This window comes from Copidosoma floridanum, unplaced genomic scaffold (assembly GCF_036245765.1).
Source record: "Copidosoma floridanum isolate Cflo_tuat_1 unplaced genomic scaffold, Cflo_Japanese_pri ptg000013l, whole genome shotgun sequence".
In the NCBI taxonomy this organism is placed as follows: domain Eukaryota; kingdom Metazoa; phylum Arthropoda; class Insecta; order Hymenoptera; family Encyrtidae; genus Copidosoma; species Copidosoma floridanum.
In genome coordinates, this window is record NW_028321890.1 from 28,042,368 (window position 1) to 28,066,475 (window position 24,108).

Sequence of the window (24,108 nt, forward strand, 5' to 3'; positions counted from 1 at the left end):
TAATACTGTGTGTTGACCAAAGATGAAGCGTTTCCTTTGTGTACGTTGAACAGGCATCAATTTGTTTTTTTTTCCATCGATCCTACAGTGACGTTGGCTCGGTACGCTTTGCGTAATCTCGTCGCGTTAAGGTCGGGCGATCGGAATGAAGAAAAAAAAAAATAAAGAAATGAAACTACAAAAATGCAAAACAGCCTAGCCGGTCGCCTATTTATTTTTTTCGGCGCGGAGCATGACGAGGTAGCTTCTGTGCCGGTGTATGGGGGCTCAATTAACCGAACAGCCCACACGCCCCAGACACACACCAACCGAGATATTAATCTATAGCCCGAACGATTAGCGAAAGAGAGCCAATGGCAGTCGTGTGGTTATAATCCGTTGCGGAGCGTGTATACACGCGCCGAGATTTATGAAGATGACGAGGCGAGGGGGAGAGAGCTCCTTTCGTCACGTGTGCGTGTATAGAGGCGACACAGCCCGTACGGAGGCTCGGCTGCATTTAAATTGGACGATATGTAAATAGCGCGAAATTTATATACACCCCCTCCCCCCCACCCGCGAGTGGTTTGCTTGCTTTTGCAACTGCAGCTACCGTGGATGCGAGGAGTGTCAAGCTTCCCTTGTTGCCATGTGGGCAAAGCTCTTCGTAAACTGCAAAGTCTTGTAACAAAAGCAACGCAGCTAAACGCATTTCCATGTTAATTTGAAACATCGATGTGCACGTAAGAGTGGGTTGGTTTTTTTTTTCGATTTCATAGGTCGATGGATTGAGTTGTAGAGAAAAAAAAAAAAAAAAAAAAAAAACCATCGTGAACCTGTTCGATCGATCACGAAGTTGCAAAGAAATAGAAAAACATTCCTCCCGTGGAGGCGTTCCCAGTGTTTTTCCTACAGCGTTCATCTATCGTTTGTAAGTGCTCGATCGACTCGCCCCTTTCAATCGCTCGGCGCATCATTTTCCCAAGTGTGTACAATAAATACGTGTACGAGACGAAGGACGATTGAGCCGCCAGCGATACACGTCCGCGGCCGCGTATAGCTGCTCGTCCTGCCGCCGGTTATTAAATCAGATCTCCTCCCCGAGTCTCTCTCCGTGTTTTTGCAGAGAGAGAAGAAAAAAAAAAAAAAAAAAAAAAAAAAAAAGGATCACGACCGAGTCCTTCCGATCGGGCCGACTTTATAAATACACGCGCGCTCGCCAGTCGTCCTCCTCCTCCGACTCTCTTTCATTTCGTTTCGCCTTCGATATAATCGAGGCGCGCAGTCCGCTCTCGTTCGTTTCGTCGCTAATTATTTTAATTGGCCGGCGCACATTCAAAAGGAAGAATACACCCGGAGAAGGAGATGAGCGCTCCCGCTGAAGGGAAAATAAGAGAGGAGGGGGTGGGGGGAGAAAAAGGACAAAAACACCGCCGACTGACCTCTCTGGTTTATTATTATTATTATTATTATTATTATTTTGCTTCGTTCCACGCGTCAGCCTCGCAAGGGATTTCCCGAGTCACGGAGTCCTTCGAACTTGGCTACCATTAAGCAATGGTATCGAGGATGAGCTTCAGATTCTCCAAACGCGATCTAAAGAAGGACGGCGACAGAGATCACAATGATTTACCGCCCGCGTCCCGTAACTCATTGCAACGAACATCATCTCGCGTCTGGCTACCCGAGCTCGGTAATAGCTACTGGCAACGCGTCGAGCGCAAAACCGTCCAATTATAACGCAATCCTACGAGCGCGAGTTTTAAGAGTTGATTTTGTACACGGATCGTAAATCACGAGCTGCGGAGTCCAATCGATCGGCCGATATGTGTCTGGGCCCGGTGTACGTGCACAAGGCAGAGGGGGGGGCTGGGGCTTCGAGGGCTCCTTTGAAATTTTAAATATACCAATTACCCGGCGTATGTTTTAATAACTCGCATCGGCGGGGCGAGGGAAAAATAAAGAAGCGGCATCGCCGTGCCCGAGCAAACAAGAGGAAAAGAAGCTGGGGGCCAGAAGCAATGCATCGCGCGGGGAGACCACAAACCCGTCGTTTGCTTCATCCACGAGCTATGTAGGTTTGCCCCCGAGAAATTTTACAGAAGTGAGCTGCAATTGAACGAGGGACCAGCGACGATTGTATATATGTCACCTGTTCCACACACCGATGCTCACACCATAGCTTCTTTGTTACTCGCGTTGCTGAGTCAAACGAGCGAGCGACGACTAAAAGGTTGTCCACAAAAAAGGGCTCCTCTCGTTTCCGCGGTTAACGTGTTTCGGCATTAGCCCCCAAGATCGAGCATCGCGATGGTCCCTCATTTCCAAACGAAGCCGTACATCAGCCCGGGAGTATCGTAAAAAAGCCCTCGAAAGAGACAAGTCTCGGCCGATTCCTGAAATTATGTAAAACCGCGCTCGCCGGCGAGTCCCATCCATCAATCGCCACACGAGCCCCGGACAGTCGGGCTGCACCTCCGCGCGACAGTAGCCGAGGCTGGACGGACAGACAAGCTCCAAGTACCTATTGTAAGCGCACGGGTGTATATATAGGCACCAGAGGAGGAGCAGGAGAAGAAGAAGAACGAGCCGAGCAAACAAACGGGGGCCCGTCCGTGTAGTCGCAGTGGTAATAGTATGGTAGTTGGCAGTGGTCAAAGGGATGAGGAGGATGAGACGCGAAAGGGACAAAAAATACAAGTCTCTCGTCTCTTTCATACGAGAACAGCAGAAAGTGTATATATACACAGCCGATCATCGGTCTCCCTACCGAGGCTTTCGGCATTGTCGGTACGGCTAACGTGACGCGTCCGCGCGCTCACGTATACATCTCTGCTCCTCGGGAGAGACAGAAAGAGAGGAAAAGAGAAGAAAGAGCCGAGAGATCGGTACGAGATAGAAGAGGTGGATCGCGCTCGCTTCTTCCTCTGCCGAGCGCGCGGGTGGAAGCAACAGAGTCTCGTCGGAGGAAGAGGTGGAGGAGGGGGGGGGGTGAGCAGGTAGCAGCAGAAGTCGCTCGATTCCGTGTACCTGGTAGCCGGCGTCGTCCTCGTCGCGAGTGAGCAACAGCAGCGAAGGGACGGAGGTGGATATCGCGTTCGATCTCCCTCAAATGTCTCAAGTCGGCCGCGACCATAAATCCCAGCCCAGGCTGCTTCTCCCTTCCTCCTACCTGCCGTGCACGATGTACGTAATACCCATACTGGCAGTCGTCGTCGTCCGCACTGGTTGCCAGAACACGGAGAATAAACGGGAGCGAAACAATCGCTGACGTGGGTGACGGAAAGTCCTCGTCTCCCTACGTATATATGTGCCCGTTCCTCCTTAGCCACAAGTCGTTTATTTATTTGCCCCTTTTGACGCTCGCTGGCTCACGCATCCGGCGAAGGGCCCTTGCAGCCCGTCAGGAGGGACCAATGCACCGGCCGAGCTCCGCCTATGCGAGAGGGAAAGGACAGCCGGTCCCCACCCTCCCTCTGCCGTTTCATTCGTCGTCTCCCAATCGCTCCTCTTCTTCTTCTTCTTCCTTTTCGAATCCCTTTTTGGGTGCGTTATTTTTTATTTCTCTCAAAATTTTGTGCCCTTTGGACGGGATTTTAAAATGTCTAGCGCAAAAGAGTTCGTTATTATACGAGCGACGGTAGCTCGGACAAGCAGGAGAGACTATCCCTCGCTCCTTGCAAAACAATGAATCCTGATCCCCAACGTCCTTCCTGACTTTTTTTCTTTTTTTTTTTTTTTTCTACCAGCATCTTCGTGCAGTCAGTTTCCAGCTTTTGTCCACCCCGGTCTTTCAGCGTTCCTCCAACGGGAGCTGCATCGGCGAAGGAAACACCGGAGCGGCGATCAACCCCGTGTCAATTAATGTCTCTCTCTCTCTCTTTGCCTTGCCGCCGCTGGTCCTTTTACGAAGATTGATCGATCGGTGCTCCACCGGCGATGAATTAGCTCGCGTTCACTGCTATTGTATTTCCTCCCCCTACCCCGCCGCTCTTTGTTTCTCGTTCTCTCTGACTTGGAGTCCAATGTCGTCTGTTTTTTTTTTTTGTTTTTGTTTTTTTTTCTTTCTCCCTCTGCGCAGCGCGGCTTGTCGCGCCCACCTGACGCACCTTGGCTTTTGTTTAGGTAATTGCCTCCTCGGTGCGATTATTTTCGATGGTTACTTCGCCTGCCCGCGTCCACCCCTCGCGACGCTGCTTGTCCGCCCTTAATTGGTGTTCATTCGGTGCAGATCGCACAGCCCCCCGATCCCGAGACGCGATGACTCCTTTTGCGTTGCGGTGTATGTGCCACGCGAATTTATGCCTCCTCTCAAAGTAAACTCATCCGATGGGACTTGACTTTATTGAATGTACGGGTACGAGCGGGTTTATGGAATACTCTACGATTTGACGGTACTCGTCTTACCAGGTAGCGGCTGTTTCTACTAGCTCGTCCAAGACGTCGTGGAGCGCGTCATCCGTCGAGCATATTGTATAGGGAATTTTATTTCAAAGCGAGGCAGGCACCGCCCACTTTGGACGCGTCAGAGAAAAGAGGAAGAGATCCGAGAGAAAGAGAGCAAGGTCAGAGTCGCGTTCTTGTCAACGGCGTGCCACTTGAATCTCTCGTCTTCCTTGGCCCGTCTGTTTTGCAGGTACTGCGTACACTGGATGGATGGATGGGCGGTGGGTAGACGACAGACGGACGGACGGGAGGCGACAGGCTCTCGATGCGTCAAAGAGAAATATAACCCGCGTCGACGCGAGCCAAGAACCTCATTAGCTCCGCTTAGCCGCGAACGCGTGTCCTCCTCGCCTCGCCTGTCACTTTTCCATTTTTTTTTTTTTTTTTTTTTTTTCACCCACCGCCTCCTCCCCCTTTTCTTCTTCCTCCCTCCTCGTGTTTATCCTTTGCCGGTGGATTTCTCTCTTTCTCCGGTTGTTTCCTTCTCTGCACTTTTTTTTCTTCCTCGTGACCGCTTGCATCATCTTACGTAGGTACATATAGGTGTGGCTCTTCCTGGTTATTTGTTGCACATCGGGCAGATATTTTTTTGTTTTCATTACTATATTGTTATCTTCGATAACTAACAGTTACTTTTTTTTGTAAATCGTTTTCTATTGTAAATTATCGAGTATCTGTTATCTAAAGATGTTTTAAAGAAAAAAAGTTTTCAAGCTACGAAAGATCTTGATAACGATTGTAATGGGGGAAAAAAAAAATCAATCCCGACACGTGTGCTCTCATTAAAATACAAAACTAAAATTTTTAATACGCCTCATCAAATTTTTCCATTGTTTGTACAAGTGCTTTTTCTAATGCAATTGTAAACTCATTGGATTAACTTTTCCTCAAGCGATTAATTGATCGAGAGGAAAGTGTATTTCAGGAAGTATCAAGTGTGGAAAAAAGCTGACGCACGCACTATTTCCACTATCGATATCTGTTGAGTGTATCGTTGAACAAATCGACAGTAGACTATGATTCGTCGTAAAATTACGGAATTTTAATGAAACTCATCTTTTTTTTCGAAACCCATAAAGTATTCTTGCGCTGAACAAACGTGGCTGGTTACGTAATCGCACATCGTACATTCTGTACTTGTAAGAGAGATAAAAATTTTTTTTTTTTCTTTTCTTGAAAGTATAATCACGTACACGGAAATTTCACATGTAATGAGCAAAGACGACGTAGAATTACTCACAACTGTACGAACGTTATCGCGCACTAATAAATATAAAAGAACACGTGCCAATTAATCGTACGTTACCGTATCAGTATGCTTTTGTTTGTAGGTGGTAGAAATTTATTTAAAGAAGCAAAGGAGTCCAAAAAGTTTTTAGTTTAGTTTTTACAGTATAAGCATCATCGTTTTTTTTGTATGTATGTATACGTTCAAAAATCTGAATACTAAGTTTCCGTAATTAGAACATTAATGAACAAACATTTTCTGTGAAAACTTTTCAATTAAATACTAAAAAAAACAAGAAAAAAAAAAAAACTTGACACGATTCAACCATGGGATTACCAAAAGGAGGACTGACACTCCTAGTACTCACTGTCATAACATTCTGCAGTCGAGCGAGTTCTTTCATTGACAGCGAACGCCAAGAAAACACACAAACTAGCATCAGCCCCAAGGAAAACCAGGAAATCGTCCAGGGCACACTATTCACCACCGATCATCCCAGCTACCCTTACGCAATATGTCAGTGGACAAAGCCTGAGGTGGAAAAAACGTGTCAAATAAACTTAATCAACAGTCCACGCAAGAAACTCGTATGCGACGGAATTAAAATATTTAGGGAAGATCCGGAAAAAGAACTTTTTTACAACGGCTACTTCCAAGTGATGCCCTTCAGCAATGATCATGTCGTTGTAGCCTGGTGGGACACTTTGAAGAACAAAACAGCTCCAAAGGTATTTTTTTTCTTCCAAATACGTGCTACCCGTCACGGCTGTTGTTTAATCTCACAGTGTAAATAGCTTCGTCCTCTTCCTACAAAAGACAAATTTGCATTTACAAAGATTTTCTTGAGCAGATCAAGTTACCATTCTCTTTACAACTAAACTCTAATCATAAACAAAAGTTCAACTATTTAAAAAAATTGTATTTCAAGAAAAAGTCATGGACAACTTTGATATCCATCCACCGATTAGAATCATAACCACCCTACGTTGTAAAGACATGTTAATTGTAAGTTACATGCAAAAAGAGCTACAAACACAACACACTAAATTTTCCGATTAACTTTCCCAACAGAAGCAAAACTTCAAGGTCAGCATCGTGAACATGCAGAGCTGCAAGGCCGCCCATATGGACTACCCCATCGACAACTCGGGCTACGGTCGTTTCCCTAGTCTCCTGCTGTTCCCAACACAGGTGGACGTGATCGTCAACAGCAAGTCGGCTTGTGCCGGTGAGGCCCAGTGCCGACTCTCGTATGACCTCGACGGAAAACAAACCGGCCAATTCCCGTACACCAGTGAACTCCTGGGCTACTCGAGTCCGGTGTCCGGATCAGGGCCCGACAAGGGCTTCTTTGTGAATGTACAGGATCAGACGAGCCTGAGAGTATTGCTCGTCAATGGCGAAGGGAACGGGAAGCTCCTGACGACGGACAACTTTGAACCGGAAGCTGTTAAGCAACGCGTCGCGTTCAGTAGCGCCCACGAGAAGTTCACCATCTGCAGGATGCCCGACATGGTATACAATATAAAAAAAAACTTGAAAATTTGCACAGCCAATTTGTTATATCTATGATTTTTGTGTTTACGTGATGTCTCAGGGGTCCAAGAAACCGACAAACATCTACTGCAACCAGTACAACAGCACAGGGGAAGTCACGATCAAGAAGACAACAACCTTCCAAGAAACCGTCAATTGGTTAGCGGTGCGTAGTTTGGCCGAAGGTGGCTTTTTGCTCGCCACGTCAGGCTGTGACATTGAAAAATCGGCAATGAACTGTCCATATTTCCGCGTGTGGAAGATACAGGATAACGGTCAAGCTGGGAAAATAAATAAAATCACCGGACCGAACGTTAACTGCAAGGATATGGCGAACGATCTGCAGGTGCGAATCACCGAAATGGATGGCCAATTTTGCTTTGATTTTTCATGTGTGGAGGAACGCTCGCGTCTAACTTACAAGAGAAGATGTCTGTCCACAAATCGTCTCACGTAGGATCAGAATTGTTGGAAATATTCGATATGCCCAACAAAATGAAGAAATCGGTTTGTTGGGCTAATCTAGAATATGTAATCAGGCGAGATAAATCGCGCTATTCATGTAATTAATGAATCACTTTGTGCATACATGTATAATATAACATTATGACTATCGTTAGCAAATCTTTGTACTTATTTTCACTGTTAATAATAAATGAATTATTGACATACCCACCTTATTTTTTAATTGTAATGGCTAATTATAAATTGAATATAAACTCAATATTTCCCTGTATTTACTCAAACACTGAAACGAAAATGAGGTCATTGAGGATAGTCACACAAATATCGATAGTACGTCAGATAAAGTCAACTCACTATTCGTTGCATACGTTGGTAGGGATGTAAACTACATTTTAAAGATAACACCTGCAGGTGTAAAACGAGCTATAAGTAAGACCAATGTAAGAAAAGCTTCTGAGCTTGTAGTTCTGCGAAAGGTTCCCTCTTCTTCAGTGGTTATCGTTGTAATTTCGTGAGCATATCATAAAAATATCTAGCACTGATTTAGAATTGACTAGATACAAAGAAAGTTATTTTTATTCCTTTTGTGAACAAGAAATACAATATATCCTACCCCGAAAACGTATACCACAGCATGCATGGCGAGCATTAGTGCTATGAGGAAAAGGGCAAGATTTATAAAGTAAATCAGTTGCAACATTAAATCTCCTGGATATCCGATGGAATAGTTTATTCTTAAATACTGGGAGATATCGATCGTGTAAACTAACTTATTGACTCGACTATCCACTGGTTCTCTTGATTTTAATTGCCCCCCCTAGCCTTGTCTTGTTCTCTTCAAAACTGAATGAGCAACCAAATACAGGTGATTTGATGTTTCCATCTCATGTGTCTAGATGCGCAACTGAGGCATTAGAAAGAACCTTGAAGGTTTAAATTTGGATGAACTCAATTAATTATACCTGTGGTTATCACGAAGATAAGAAAAAATCGTATGTACACTGCATAAATTATCAATCAACACTCACTCGCATGTTGCTACACAATTGGTGATCAAGTATTATTTATTTATTGATTTTTTTACACTCGAACTTTCGTGAATTGTTTGATATCAAAATCAATCAAAACAGTACAGGTTTATGGTTGAGTGCTCTTGGTGCACTGTCATTTTTAATATCAAAACAGTGCAGGTGTATAAATCAAAACATGAAAATTAAACCATTAAGTAAATACAAAGTACTAACAGTATGAATATAACATAAGTATGAATATTGTTATAACAAGAGAAGTTCAAAATTAAAAAATTCAAGTATACATTCATATTAAAGGATGGATAATAAATCGAACGTATTTATCAGTATTTTTACTACAAAATTGAGATATTCCATAAAAAAATGTATTAGATCCGTCAGGTGGGTTATCAAAAAATGTTGCACACGTATTTTGTCTTATTCACGTAAATCAAAAAGTGGCTGAGACAGAGCGTATTGGAGAATTTTGGTTACATGATACATTGAGAAAATTTGGCAAAAATAGTTTCTTAAAAATTGAAAATTTAGTCTTGTAAAAAGTAGCACTTTTTTCGATGTTACTTGCAAAAAATAGTAAACTCTTCAAAAACTTTGTCAAATAAACAATGTATATAAAGATAGCTTTTTTATTTTTTAACACTTGAAGATTTTGAAACATACAGTTGAAGCGATATTTATAAAAGATCGACGAAATTGCAGACATAAACACTACCATTGGCTATGCTAAAGACGTGAGCCTTAAGTGCGAACGTTTTAAAACGATCTAATAAGTTGGGTGCTCTTGGCGTACTGTCATTTTTAATATCGTTAAGTCGTTCATATTATTTATACACCAATGCCATATGATACACAATCACGGCAAAATTAAGTTTAGATTTTTCCAGATATACTCTGTTAAATTTATTAATAAAACATTAATATCGATATTCTTATGAACTATTAAAGATTTGTATGCAAAAATTCACATCCATACAGATGTTTTCAGCATAAAAATAAAATATCTATTCGTGTGCTCCAACTTTTTCCAATGTTTACACGCTACAATACACCATTGAATTAAAATTTTTTTGTAACAACTTACCAAGAGAAAAACATGTTTTCAGTAAGTATGAATGAAATGGGGTTACCTCTATATGGACAGCTTACGTACATACTACTCTCATCACCAATAGCCCGCACTACTGTTTTTAAGTTTGATGAGCGATTGTAAATTATTCGACAGAGGATTAATAAGGAAATTTATTTTTGTCACGAGACTCGGAAAATATTAATTTTTCAAACAAACAACAACGGTTGATTATAAAAGCGCGCAAGTTAAGTACACGATGTATCCACAACGAAAACAAAAAATGATTATCTTTCGTACTAAACAAAAATAATCCAGTTTACGAAAATCTTAAACCTATTGAGCAAAGAAAACGTGTAGTAAGAGTCAAAACTGTGCAAACGTTGTGGCACGTGAATGATTAATAAAGAACACTCAAGTCAGTTAACCTTGGCTTTTCATAAACAATCATGTTTCGACGCAGTAGAATTTCATTTAAATAAGCACGGAAGAGCCAAAGTCAGTAGTTTAGCTTTAATCGTCGGAGATACGAAATCTTGTATATAATTTGCATCGTGGAGTAAATTTTTCATCCGTATGCTCGAGATATTGAAGTAATCATTAACACAGATTAGTAAAAAGAAAAAGCAATGGGATCGCCAAACGGAACATTGATGATTTTAGTGATATTCTGCTACTTTGCGGGTTCAATTTCTGAAAGTATACACAACGAGCATTTAGAAGTGGGCATTGACCCCAAGGAAAATAAGGAAATCGTCCAGGGCACACTGTTCACCACCGATCATCCCAGCTACCCTTACGCGATATGCGAGTGGACTAAACCGAAGGTGGAGAAAACGTGTCAGATACAATTGGTCAACGTTACAAGCAAAAACCTTGTCTGCGATGGGATCAAGGTATTCACGGAGGATCCGGAAAAAGAACTTTTTTACAACGGCTACTTCCAAGTGATGCCCTTCAGCAATGATCATGTCGTTGTAGCCTGGTGGGACACTTTGAAGAACAAAACAGCTCCAAAGGTACTGCAAGAATCTATAAGATATAACTTCTACATTGTAAAAGAATTTAATAGTGTTGCAAAATAGAATACTGTAATCTATTGCGTGTTCAAATCAATTGTTAATAGTATGTTGTTTTACTTTATTCCTTTGTCTGTATACTTTTCGTACTTACCTCGACATAAACTCAACTTGATACAAACAATCAATGTATAATGTGCTTTTTGTTGAATTTAAAAAATCGTTATATAATTTTTATAATACTTACTATTTTATATACATAAGACACACTGTTACTGGTGTACTTCTTTTTTTTTTTTTTTTTTTTTTTTTTATAACAATTACAGAAATTCCCGCGAGAGCTACAAACACAACACACTAAATTTTCCCATTAACTTTCCCAACAGAAGCAAAACTTCAAGGTCAGCATCGTGAATATGCAGAGCTGCAAGGCCGCCCATATGGACTACCCCATCGACAACTCGGGCTACGGTCGTTTCCCTAGTCTCCTGCTGTTCCCAAAACAGGTGGACGTGATCGTCAACAGCAAGTCGGCTTGTGCCGGTGAGGCCCAGTGCCGACTCTCGTATGACCTCGACGGAAAACAAACCGGCCAATTCCCGTACACTAGTGAACTCCTGGGCTACTCGAGTCCGGTGTCCGGATCAGGGCCCGACAAGGGCTTCTTTGTGAATGTACAGGATCAGACGAGCCTGAGAGTATTGCTCGTCAATGGCGAAGGGAACGGGAAGCTCCTGACGACGGACAACTTTGAACCGGAAGCTGTTAAGCAACGCGTCGCGTTCAGTAGCGCCCACGAGAAGTTCACCATCTGCAGGATGCCCGACATGGTATACAATATAAAAAAAAACTTGAAAATTTGCACAGCCAATTTGTTATATCTATGATTTTTGTGTTTACGTGATGTCTCAGGGGTCCAAGAAACCGACAAACATCTACTGCAACCAGTACAACAGCACAGGGGAAGTCACGATCAAGAAGACAACAACCTTCCAAGAAACCGTCAATTGGTTAGCGGTGCGTAGTTTGGCCGAAGGTGGCTTTTTGCTCGCCACGTCAGGCTGTGATATTGAAAAATCGGCATCAGCCAATTGCCAGAGTTTCCGTGTGTGGAAAGTAAAAGAAAATGGTCAGGTTGGCGAACCATTCACTTTTGGTGGACCCAACATTAGCTGCAAGAACACGACGAATAACCTGCAGGTGCGGATCGTAGAGGTAAATTTGATAGAAGATCAGTTCTGCTTTGATTTCTCGTGTGTGGAGGAACGCTCGCACTTACTCTTCAATAGGAAATGCCTGTCGAAAAATAATCTCGAGTAAGTCGAGAAAAGTTGGAGATTGACGACAAAATGAAGAAATCGGTTTGTTATCTAATCTAGAATACGTAATCAGGCGAGAAAAATCGCGCTATTCATGTAATTGTAATTCATATGCCTTACACTTTATCTACGACTTTGTATCTGTCATATATACTTAATCTATGCAATCTGCAATTTTATTAAATTACTCCACTACTATTGTACTTATTATTGTACTTTTTTTTTTTTTTTTTTTTGTCATGTACAAATGGCCAGATGGGGTCCTACCCGTTAGATCAATAAATATTATACCAAACACCATATGTATGTTCATAATCGACATTATAACTATCACTGCAAAACAATAAAAATCACAAAAATCGCTACTAAACATATATGATTGTATTTATTATTGAGAGTAAGTGAATCGTTTACATAATTGTCTTAAATTTTAATTCCAAACAGCTAAGTCGAATCATTGTAGGACAGACGTGTGTGCGATTTTCAAGTAAACAGTGCCCACGTCTATGTATTGGTAAAAGAAAACAAAAAATTCCTGCAAGTCACGGGCCATTAATTCTCTGCCGTTTACACCGATCAGTGTAAAAAGTTCTTTGGAATGATGCACCAGTGACGTGCGCTAATTTAATGAAACCGATCGCAGAGTCTATGAAATTATTCATTGCTCTTTTGGGGCGTTCCGCGTCGTGAATGAGGTATACGACATGAGAGACTGCCAGAAAAAAAATTTGCAAAGTCAAATCCATTAAAATGCTAATAACTGTCGCTTGCACGATACGCATGTATATACACGAGAAAAATACACATCGGAGATCGTTAAGTGCTCTCGCAAAATACGACAAGCCAGAATCAATCTTCATTGTCTTTTTTTCTTTTCTTTGATAAAAACAAAAAAAAATACATTTGTATATTCAATGACAACTGAATCAACTATGACTCATCGTCGTCTATATTTAAGGCTGATTGTAACTTTCCAATATTATTATTCAATAATATTTTTACAGTAAAAAAGCCTTGAAGTAAAACGAGTAAAATTCAATTTCGATCGCTTTGAAAAAGTAAAAACACAAACAGCTTGTAGTATCTCGCAAAGTGAAATTGGTATTTTATGCGTACGCTTGCGTGTAGCTTCACACCGGGTGGCGTGAAACGATCGCGAGAAACTACACAGAAAAAGTGAAAAAAAAGGAGACGCGAGAAGGCCACCCGCGGCGAGTCTCGCGAGCGCCGATCCATTTTGCCGGTTTTTCTTCGGTTATCAAGAAACCATCAATCTTGGCTCGGCTTTTGCTCTCTTTTTTCCTCTCTCTCGGACGTCCAATAGACTCTGATCGTTTCGTCGTTGTCAAACATGATGCAGCGTCTATTTGTACTTTTTAGCCGTCGAAACGTGTTTATCGACACTTGAGTACCGTAGTAACTGGTTATTTTTAATTCATACTTTTTTTACCGTTTGCCGAACATAAGACTTATTTTTAGATCGATATTTTAATACTTAACATCAGTAAACTCGGACAAATTTTTTTACACTCGACTCATGTCATTTGCACAAAATTTTTCTCACCTAACATTGGGTATTCGATAGTTTCACATCACAATTTAAATCCTCGACTGGCGTTTAAAATCGTTTTAAAAACCACCACGAAACACACGTATACATATATACAAAACAGCACGCTTTAATCGGCTACGTTGTTGCCCCTCCGAGATATTTCAATTTTTTTTTTCTTCCCCCTCTTGCTTTGCGCCTCAACTTCGACCCTTTCTCATCTTTTCGCTCACGCTTCCAAGCAACCTCGAGCTTTTAAAGGCAAGAGTAAAACGATAAGCGCAAAAGAAGTGAAAAAAAAAAAAAAAAAAAGAAAGAAGAAACAGCAACTCTCCCAGCATGCAGTACACGCAGTCTTGCGCCTCTCTCGTCTCACCTTCACCTCCCTTTGGCCGGCGAGCGCATTACGTGCGAGCCATATGGATGCATTTGTCGGAAGTGGCGTTCTTCGGCACTTTGCTTTTGATCATCGCCGACGCCTCGCACGCCGGCACATACAAGTACTGCAGCCGCAACACCGAAATAAAAGAAAATAAGCTGCACGCACGTGTGTGTATATTATTAAAGAGAGTCTGCAGCTGCCGCAAAAAGAAGAAACGGCCGTCTCGATTGTTACCCGCGCGTGAAATTTTTTCATCGACTCCTACTATGATGCTTAGTGTACTATGTGTACTCTCTTTGAAGAGTATGTACAGATACATGCATCACCTATGCGCTGGCCTTTGCACTTGACTCAAAGTGACCTCGCGCGAGTACGCGTATACTACCTGTACCATCGCCAAAGATCGGATGGTTCGAACAGCGAAGCTGAGATCGCCGATCGGTGTGAGATCGTTTAATCACTCTTCGATCACGCGAGCACGAGCCCCTTTATTTATATATATGATCGGGCTGACTGGCTTACGGATTGTAAGTGTGGCCGAGACCGACGCGCGGACTGAAAACGTAATGTCATCATTACGGCGGCGCGATCGGGCCCGCCGATCTTTCGCTGTGTTCCATTATTCCTTGGCGCTCGCGATGTCCGATCTGATGATGTCTGAGTGAAGCCTTGCTTGATGATTCAATACGTTGGAATTTTCTTTTCTTTTTTTGTTTCCAGAGAACATGCTCAAGGTGGCAGTTCCTTTTATATTTTATCGTGTATACAATCGGGTCAGAGAGAGAGAAATTTGGAAATAGTTATCTTATCGACGACTTTAACGTTACTATGAGGTACAGTGTTTTTACACGATCGCCTAATTTTCTCCATCACCGCGAATACTATCACTGAACCCGATAAGAGAATGGACAGTCCATAATGCCCCGAAATCCATTTCAACCCACAGGCACCAAAGTACCTCTTTGTACAGTTTGGCGGCACTTTTTGTTCAGCTCGCGGCTGACCTCAGCCGAAAACCGCAAGGTATGATTCATATACGTGCACGTACGACAAGCGACTGTGCGAACTCTGTGGCGGCACAGATGAAGCAATCATCGTAACATCTCGAGGTCTTCATTCCCCATTACACGCTCGTAAATTTTTATCTTCCACTCATACGGTATCTCCGAGTTTTTTAATCGGTAAACTTTCCCCCCGCAACATGGAAAAACTGGAAAGAAAAAAAATAATCCAGAATTTTAAAAATCCCAGAGCACGGAGCAGGTGTCGAAAGTCGAAAACGCTGTAGAGCACGTGTAGGAGTCATGAACAGCAGCAGCTCCCGAGTCGTAAATCCATCGGAACGCGGGGAGGCATATCGGCGGCGTCTCGCCAAAGAGGCCAAAATCTCGCTCCCCGTGTATTATTATAATACGCACCTCCCCACCGGCCCAGCCAATCCCGGGGCCTCGGCACAATCGACTCCCATGCTAATTTCGCAACAACGGCCCCGGCTCCAATGAGCTCCGGCTCCCGTGAATGCAGTTCTCCGAGACGGGCGCGAAATGAGGAAGACGGGGCAAAAAAGGAGAAGCCAGAAAAATGGCTCGGACGGCCATGGGTGCCATAAGGCCGATTCGCGTGGGTGAGGGGTCCCTCCTGCCAGTCGTAAACTCCCTTGGGTTTTGTTTACGATCGACCGTCCATTAACGAGCTCCGATCCGATACTCGTGTATATACCCGTAGGTATTTGAGATTCCAGAAAAATAATGACTCGCGATGTCCGATCAACCCAAAAATGGACGCGAGATCGGTACATAATATATACGTGACATTGATTTTACAAGTCAGCAATAACCGATTTATCTTGGCACGAGTCGAACGAAAATAGAGTTAAAAGTGCTTAGACGAAGAGGGCGGTGCGAGCTGTTGAGAGGCGAACAACGGGGCGTGAAGGTCCGCTGATTTATTAGACGTGATGAATCGCCATTTCGAGAAATAATTTTGTTTGCTCGAAACCTTAAATTTTCCATATTATCTTGCATTGTTTCGGCATCGTGATGGTCTTAGTCGAAATGACCAAATGCACAAGTTTTTCTGCAAACTCCGCGAGCGTAATTATTATTCGACAATAGCCCAATACAACCAAACGATCGCCATAAAGTCTCGGCGCACTCGCGTTAATATTAAGGAAAAAAAACATCCAAGAAAAAGGGCAGCAGAAGGAGAGAGTCAGGTATACTTACAATACACTGAAAATGAGCCACGAGGCTAAAAGCAATAGCGTTTTTTGCACCCGCGTAGGTACCTATACATATAATACGAGCGAGTCCCTCAGCGGGGCGGGGAGTCGCTTTAATGCGAAAGTCGTGATGCCACTAGTCTCCCCCCACCCCTCTATTCTACTTTCGTTATTAAATCCAAGATGAGCAAAGAGAGAAAAAGGACGAGGCGAGCAGGAGGAAAAAGTGAAAAAAAAAAAAAAACAGCTCTGGAGGTGCGCAGCCAGCAGCAACAGCGGCGATGAAGGAGTACGTATTATATGAAGAAGGGAAAGAAGAACGAGAGAATGGGACAAGAGGAGAATCAAGAAATGAAGAGGACGAGCGTCTATGAGATGAGAAAATAATAATAATAATAAGCGAGCCCATCCATAAATTGCTGCGCTCCTTGTTAATGGTCCGAGGGGCCTCCGGGCGACCTCCTCCATATATATATCCATACTTCGTTGCTTCTTCTTCGTTTGCTCTGTTTTCCTCCTCACCGCTCGATCTCTATTTAAAATTTTTTGCCATTCCCTGCTGTGGTGACGTTACATCTTGGGTGGATGATACATTTTCCAAGAACTCGCGGTTTGCCTAAATTATCGCGAGAAATTATTTTTATTTTTATTCTCAATTTTCTTCCTCGATTTAATAAAAAAAAAAAAAAAAAAACTTGTTATTGGCTTCTCAATCGACGCTCTACGTCTTTGCACCCTTGGCACTATCTTACAAGTATCCCCTTTATTTGCAGCGCGCACGCATGGAAGCCTCAATTCCGCGTTTAATGGACGTACAATGCGTCGGCAATGGCCGGCGCAAGGGAAGGGAAGGGCAAAAGAAAGAGGAAACAAAAGGGAGCATCGATCGGGCGTGGCTCCGTTTCGGCGCCCACCTGACGATTTGCGAAAAGCACATATACCTGTTACAGGTATAGGTACCTATACTCGATGGGCTCGCCTTCCCTTCATCAGCCTTATCCGAAATTAGTTTAAAAAAAAATTTTTTTTTGTTTTTCTTAATGAAACTCGTGCTCTTAGTGATTCTGTATTCAATTTATGTTCATATGCATGAGAGGTCCAAGGTATGATGACTAATAATGAAGAAAGATAATGAGTATTGTAGGACATACAAGGTGTTGTCATGGAAATGAGCACGTAATTGTTTTTTTTTGTTGTTCACATATTTTTTTTAAATCTATCAAAAATTTACACCCAATGTATAAAATTGTAAAACGCTTTTTATTACGATTCTAATGAAATTTATCCTTGAATTTATTATTTTACAAATTTTTACAATACTAAAACTTAAGCTTTAAATACGTTTAAATTACTATTTTTATCTCTTTTTACAAGATTTGTAACAGTTTGGATTTTAAAATGTTATGTGACTCCTCAAGTTTCGGCATTAAAAATTTAATACAATATACATAAGCAACCGAATACTTTAAAACCTGTTCTATTTTACATATTTTTTTTTATACACATACTCTGAGAGATAATTGAATTATCCTTCAGATTTGAATTCGAATGAATTTGTACCATTGCATTTAATATTTAATATAAAACTATCGAATTCTCTGTATAGATACTGTCCACTCTGAGCTTCAGGTACCTCGAAGACACTCACTGGCGTGGTATTCGTGACCTGCTACCCCGAAAACCCCCGAGAAAGTACTGATTAGCGACCTTATAAAATTTCGAGCAATGGCAATCGCCTCACTTGCTTCATTAATCATCGATTGGTATTGTCATTGCATTTTGTAGTTTGTAGGTACGGCATACCCTATTGATCGATAATTTGGTTATGGTACAGTTGCAGCTGGTCCGTCATTATGACTCGATGTTTGGGGCATTATGGGTTTTTTACATTAATTCCTTGCAAAAGCCTATTCATTTAAATAGTAATGATAAAGTGTATTCCACGTTAAAACTCAACGAAAAACACGAAAATCATAAACAATTTAATATTTAGACAATGTACGTGAAAATAATTCTTTTATTTTTTTAACTAGGATCCTCACATTATTTTTATTAATTCCATTAAAAAGAGCATCCTCAAATTATCCTAAAGCGACATTTCTACTATAGTATTAATTCTTGCTCAACTTACAATAGACTGTCCAACTTGAATATGTCACTTTTTGTATAAACCATGGAACCATGAAACGTACGTGAGCTCTAATAGTTTGTACCGACTAAGAACTAGCCTAAATTGCAGTAGCATACCTTTTAACAATGTCTCTATAAAAATCAAATAGATGCTGACTTGCCTCTTTACACTTTTCTACAGCTCCTATCAATTCTTCCTCTTTAAATTTTCCACTTGATTGACAGCAGATGAGTTCTTTGTTGAGACTATCAAAGGCAAATGTGAATGTGGCTTTGGATTTCTAAAAAAATTATAGTGATCAATAAACAATGTGCATTAATAATGAGACGATTAATATTTAATATTGTGTACACCTACTTTCAATTGTGTTGAGGATGGATCTATGATTATACTACCCGACTCTTTGTCAATCATACAACACACTGCTGCAAACGTGTATTTCATTGGCACACTAGAATTGATCAAAGCTAAGCATGAAGCATTGATAGCACATGCCAGCAGCTAAAAACCGCAAACCCAAGATTATGTACACGATAAAAATAAATAATTTAATCAACTATCGATTTTACTAACTCCACCACAGTCTTGTAATTCCTGTATATTTACTGTAATAGTAGATGCTGGGTGCAATGCAGTAAGTATGGATCCTTCGCACGTATCCCTAATATACAATTCCATTAATCTGTCATTTATACCTGTTGGTTAATGATTTCATATCATAAAAAAACTGATACACGCTTGCTCATATTGATACGGTATGTGATTAAATTCTTACTTGGAGGGCCTTTAATTGGACCAAAGGTTGCATCCACATTAGCTTTGTTGTAAAACATTTTCTGCTGTTTACCTTCCACAGGACCAAAAACACCAGCTACCACAGTTGTGTCACCTATAATTTAGTTTCAAAAAAACGAAGACAAGTCATTCATTGGAATGAATTATCAAATACAATAACTCAAAAATTCAACAAAAAATATCAACACTAAAACTTTTGCTTTCAATGTCCCATACCTTGCATAAACATCGTCGAGCCATCGGAAACTGTCAAGTAATTTAACTCACAATTCAAGGGACGAAAAGAACACTCTGTTTCACTCATCTTTGCAGTTTATATTGTTTAAAAATTGAACCGGCATTAAAATAAAGCAGGGAAAGGTTAGTTTACGAAGCACACATGCTTTTGCAGCAAAACACGATACAGCGACTCTGCTGCTTTTAAATTCGCATCGTCAATCGGTCGAACTACGAACGATTTTTCAATCGAGCAGCTACCGATAAGAGTTTTCAGACACTGTCTACCGTCGATAAGGCAGATTTTGTTTTTAACCTCTCACCATTCATAGGTAAGCCGGTAAGGTTGCAAGCCCGCCTCTTTCAAATAAACCACCATGTACAGATAAGCTAAATACCTATTTATGGCGCAGCCGGTAAGTAGAGATCACTGATAGGGTGCGTTGCCACTGTGAAAAAGCGCTTATAGGTACGGTAAATAGAAAGTACAAGTATCAGGATTCAATGAGGCTGAGGAATTGACTTTTATTCGGCAGAACGCACCGTCGAGCCGCCAAAATCAGCATATCACAATAGTCACGAAACTCGGTTCGATGAACGTATGTATGGTTAAACAAAAGTCGTAACAAAAGTAAAACTAAACAAAACAAAAAAGTCCTAAAAACTCTTTTGGAATAAGTCAACGAGGGAAACATTGTTGACGCGGCTCATTAAAGTTGCTCCTCCTCGGTGTCCCCGTCCTCCTCTTCGGTCTCCACCTCATCCTCCTCTTCAGCGTCATCTGCCGAAAAACAAGGGACGCGGTGAGCGAAAGCATAATTAAAGGACCTCGGCTCCAAAGTCCATTGTTATACAGCGTACAGTAGCCTTGGGGGGGGGGGGGAGACAGGAGCACTTACCATCCTCGCGAGGCAAGTGGGCGATGCGATAAGCCTCTTCCTCCTCGAAACTCGGATCCCGGGCCTCGACGAGCTCACAGCCGATCGGCACGTACTGCTCCTCCACTTCCGGCATCACCGGGGGACTGTAGTTGTAAGCGCTGCGCTTGTGGCCCCAGCCGATGTACACGTTGCCGAATTTCCTGACGTTTCCATCAAATTATCTCACTCGGCTGTACTCCCCATCGAGTGCGTGACCCATCCGATCCTTTTATGACCGGCAACAAAATGGGAGGAGAAATAAAAAAAAAAAAAAAAACTAACTTGTCAGCGGCAAAGGCAAACGCCCCGGGCCAGACGTTGGAGCGAAGGAGAGCGGCCGCAGCGTCCGGATGGACAGCGGCCGAGGAGAGCCGCCCGCACCAGGCCGGTGTCGCCGCGAACTCCGCGTCCTCCGACAGCGGCCTCAGCAGAGCCGGCCCGACCTCCCCCACGAGCCCCTCCTGCCCCAAAGCCTCGCTCTCCTCCTCGAACTCGGCCCCATCCTCCTCCTCCTCCTCCTCCTCGCTCTCCTCCACGCCCCTCTGGAAAACCAGGTCATTTTCATAGGGCGCAATTTCGAGCTCGACTCCATCTCAATATTGACTTTCGATAAATCCTCCGGATTAACTCGCTCCGAGTGATTCCTCCACGGTAGGGGGGGGGGGGAGTTTTAAATTTACAGTGCTCGGCTCCAACTCGGGGGGAGCTTTTTGAATAATTGATCGGGCCCCGGAGGAACTTTCCGTCTACGTGGTAGGTATATGTAGGTACTCACGTCGCTCGCGTCGTCCGTCTTCCCGGGCTCGAGCCACACTTCTCGGCCTTGCTCCAGTATGGGACGGGCGTGATGACACCAGTTGGACGGCTCGATCAGCTCTTTGGCGGGCAGGGGCTGGTAGCGACGATTGGGCTCGAGGGGGCCTGGAACAATAAAATTTCAAAATCTCTTCTCTTATGTTTCCAGTGTAACGGATGAACGTGTAGTCGGTGCATCGTGTGCTCCCCGGGCGATAAGGTGTTCCTCGAAATTTCGTGCAACGCGTAGCATATATTATCATTACCTTCCCCCCGTTGGATGCTGCCCTCGGTCGCCTCTTCCTCCTCGTCGTCGTCCTCCTCGCGACCGTCTTCCTCCTCTCCTTCCTCGTCGGCCGGAGCGTAGTAGCCAATCGGAGAGACTTGCGTGGCAGCGCCGATGCGCGCTATCTGGGCACGTAGATAATTCTTCTCGCATCCGGGAAACGGCGGAAACGTATGAATCTAGAAAATCGCCCCGGGAGAAAATCATTCGAGCGACTCTGTTGACCGTCCATGCGTGTACCTCCGATTTACGAAGCAACGTTTATTTTTGTAAAATTTTACGATGGTTGCGGGTATCGGAAAATTTTCAAATTTTCGAGGAAAATAACAAAAATGCGGTGTATTTACGTCTGCTTCCAATTCCCCGGTGAACGCGTGGACGATTTGCCGAGCGAGCACAATCTGCTCGGGCATAACTTGGGGTAATTCCACCCAGTCATCCAGCCCCGGGGCGTTGCACACAAAGTATACCTGTAATTTGTCCAATTATCCGAATATTCGAATCCCTCGGCTTGCATTATTTTCATAACCCTGCGGTACAATGTAAAATAGGGGGGAAAGCGAAATTACTTTAATCGTAGCAGAGAGTAAAAAAAAAAAAAAAAAACCGTCAACCCGACGTTGTTTGGTTTGAATGAAAAATAAAAAAGATCATAAGGGTCGTTGACGGTCCGACCTTGGCGTTGAGGCCGGTGCCAAGTTTTTCCGGGGACACTTTTGGCGGTGGGCTCCACGTGTTCACCGGCACGGGAGGCAACTCGAGTTTCAGAGTCTCGCTGTCCTCGGTGCATGCCTTCTCCACTCCCTCGTCCGATAATTTGGCCTCCAGCAGCGATTCGGAAGCCTCCGATCTTTCCACGTCCCCTCCCGTCCTCTGCTCTTCCTCCTCGCGCAGCTACACTAATATCAATGGCACCGATGACCCCTTGTGGCTCGCAACAAGAAACAAAAAAAGGGCCAAATTACCCGCAGCCTGCGCTCTACTTCGTCGCTCGGCAAACTCGCCTCCACCACGTAATAGTTCCTCGATCTGCCGAGTATCTTGCCCCAGAATCTGACCAAACGAAAATACCGATTCCTCGCCTCCTTGTCGGATAAAAAGGACCTGATGACCTTACCGCGCGTCCTCGATCCTCGTGTTGGCGATCAACGTCCGGAGGCTCAAATTCAAGAGCACCACCTCCGCTCGCGGCAGCCCAATGCCGACCAGCTCGAAATGGTAAAACAACTCGAGCAAGTTGGGGGACGCGCACCTCGCCCCTTCAGAGTACTCCTCCTCCTCTGCTCCCGAGTCGTCCTCATTAAGGGCCAAGGTTTCCTTGATACGGCAGATGCAAATTTCTGAACAAAGTGTCCAACGAGATGTTGCAAACACCGACGAACGTCAGCTCACCTTGAACACGTTGACGAGCACCCTGGCCTCCTCGAGCCGAGCCGGGGGCACGTACAGGTCGAGCAAATGGTCGTCCTTCGCCCGGAACTTGTCCTCCCGCAATTTCCTGCTGTACTGGTCGAACGACGCGAAGGGGTTCCTCGGCCGGTCCACTAGTATTTTGCCCAGCACCTCGCTCAGGTGGTCGTACCTGAAGGAGGAAAAAAGAAAAATGCTCTTACGAGCCCCGTATATATATATACACGTCGTGGGGTCGACTCACAGCGTGTCCCCAGCTTCGGGGCAGAACTTTCGCAGGTAGAGCTTGGCGTTGTCGATCTCGCGGTTCACGCAGGGGGTCTCCTCGGCCGGGACCTCGTTCGCGTCGTACGACTGTGCCATCTTTTTTTTTCTTTTTTTTTCGGGGCTTCCCCGCTCACGGCATTTCCTGTCGGCGACCGCGATCGTTACGGCAGAGCCGGATAAAAAAAAACACGATGTTACGGGAGTGGCGTAACCGATTGGCTTATCTAACCTCTTAATGAGCCACCAGGCCGCGACAGCCGGCAGATAAACATGCCGATTTTCGGCTGTTTTCGCACAACGCGTCTCTTGAATGGCAAATTGTGTGTGTGTTTTTTTTTTTTTTTTTTTCATCCTACAGCCCAAAGGAACCTTATCGTTCGTTAATTAAAAAAAAAAAAAAAAAAAAGGATTTCACGATGGGGGGGGAGGCGTAATCGCGAGGCCGGCACTAAAAATAATGCGCCGCTGCTCTATGATAGGGTACCCGATAAGACAGACCCGCGACCGTTTCCGCTGTGCGCGGGCATTCTACAATAACAGCCGGCCGGGGGGGGAAGGCGTTTTTTTATAACTAGGTATCCCACCGCATCCTGGGTACCACGAATTTCGTAAGCTCCACGGGCTCGTGAAACGCGCACACGCATGGAGGGTAGAAAAAAAAGAGCGGAAGAAATCGGCAGCTCGAGTTTAGCCTTTTTTTTTTGCGTCCGTGGCGATAAGGCGATCGGACGGATGTGAACAATTAAAGAATGCCAAGCCCGCCGTTCACGGAAAATAACAATTTTAATAACCAGAGAAAGAGTGTATTACAACATGTTGTATGTATATACTCTATGTAAGAGCGACCATATACGCGGGTGATGATAACACACAATCAGTGTATCCCTCTTGTTATTTTTTTTTTTTCTCATGAATGAATAGTTTCTGAATGAACGCGTCGCATCCTGAAGCTCGTGGCCGCGTGCGCGCTCTGCATCACCACCACGGCGCGCATCAACAGATACATATATATTTACGCGCGAGTGTATCGGAGATGGCCTAAATAAA

The 24,108-nt window shown here is 43.5% G+C and overlaps 4 protein-coding genes across 5 annotated transcripts; 2 read left to right on the forward strand and 2 right to left on the reverse strand.

Moving 5' to 3' along the window:
* The first annotated feature begins 5,979 nt into the window (after window positions 1-5,979).
* LOC106645829 (uncharacterized) lies at window positions 5,980-7,723 on the forward strand. The gene is made up of 3 exons (XM_014361777.2): window positions 5,980-6,381; window positions 6,725-7,168; window positions 7,251-7,723. The coding sequence occupies exons 1-3, from the start codon at window positions 5,980-5,982 to the stop codon at window positions 7,644-7,646; spliced, it is 1,242 nt and encodes a 413-aa protein (XP_014217263.2). The 3' UTR covers window positions 7,647-7,723.
* A 2,555-nt stretch (window positions 7,724-10,278) lies between these two features.
* LOC106645828 (uncharacterized) lies at window positions 10,279-12,228 on the forward strand. The gene is made up of 3 exons (XM_014361776.2): window positions 10,279-10,770; window positions 11,157-11,600; window positions 11,683-12,228. The coding sequence occupies exons 1-3, from the start codon at window positions 10,381-10,383 to the stop codon at window positions 12,088-12,090; spliced, it is 1,242 nt and encodes a 413-aa protein (XP_014217262.2). The 5' UTR covers window positions 10,279-10,380; the 3' UTR covers window positions 12,091-12,228.
* A 5,276-nt stretch (window positions 12,229-17,504) lies between these two features.
* Window positions 17,505-19,561, reverse strand: Rrp46 (exosome complex component Rrp46). 2 transcript variants are annotated; one of them, XM_089591384.1, is made up of 5 exons: window positions 19,384-19,561; window positions 19,169-19,261; window positions 18,946-19,067; window positions 18,730-18,873; window positions 17,505-18,652 (listed from the first exon to the last, which is right to left on the reverse strand). In XM_089591384.1, the coding sequence occupies exons 1-5, from the start codon at window positions 19,469-19,471 to the stop codon at window positions 18,470-18,472; spliced, it is 630 nt and encodes a 209-aa protein (XP_089447510.1). In that variant the 5' UTR covers window positions 19,472-19,561; the 3' UTR covers window positions 17,505-18,469. The 2 variants fall into 2 exon arrangements, with proteins under 2 accessions (XP_089447510.1, XP_014217264.2); XM_014361778.2 differs by having other exon boundaries at window positions 19,148-19,261.
* Window positions 19,562-20,093: 532 nt separating this feature from the next.
* Window positions 20,094-23,157, reverse strand: Rsph4a (Radial spoke head protein 4a). Its single transcript, XM_089590776.1, has 11 exons — window positions 23,039-23,157; window positions 22,778-22,966; window positions 22,502-22,708; window positions 22,350-22,437; window positions 22,060-22,278; window positions 21,732-21,854; window positions 21,383-21,563; window positions 21,079-21,224; window positions 20,586-20,845; window positions 20,255-20,464; window positions 20,094-20,172 (listed from the first exon to the last, which is right to left on the reverse strand). The coding sequence occupies exons 1-11, from the start codon at window positions 23,155-23,157 to the stop codon at window positions 20,094-20,096; spliced, it is 1,821 nt and encodes a 606-aa protein (XP_089446902.1).
* Between the last annotated feature and the right edge of the window lie 951 nt (window positions 23,158-24,108).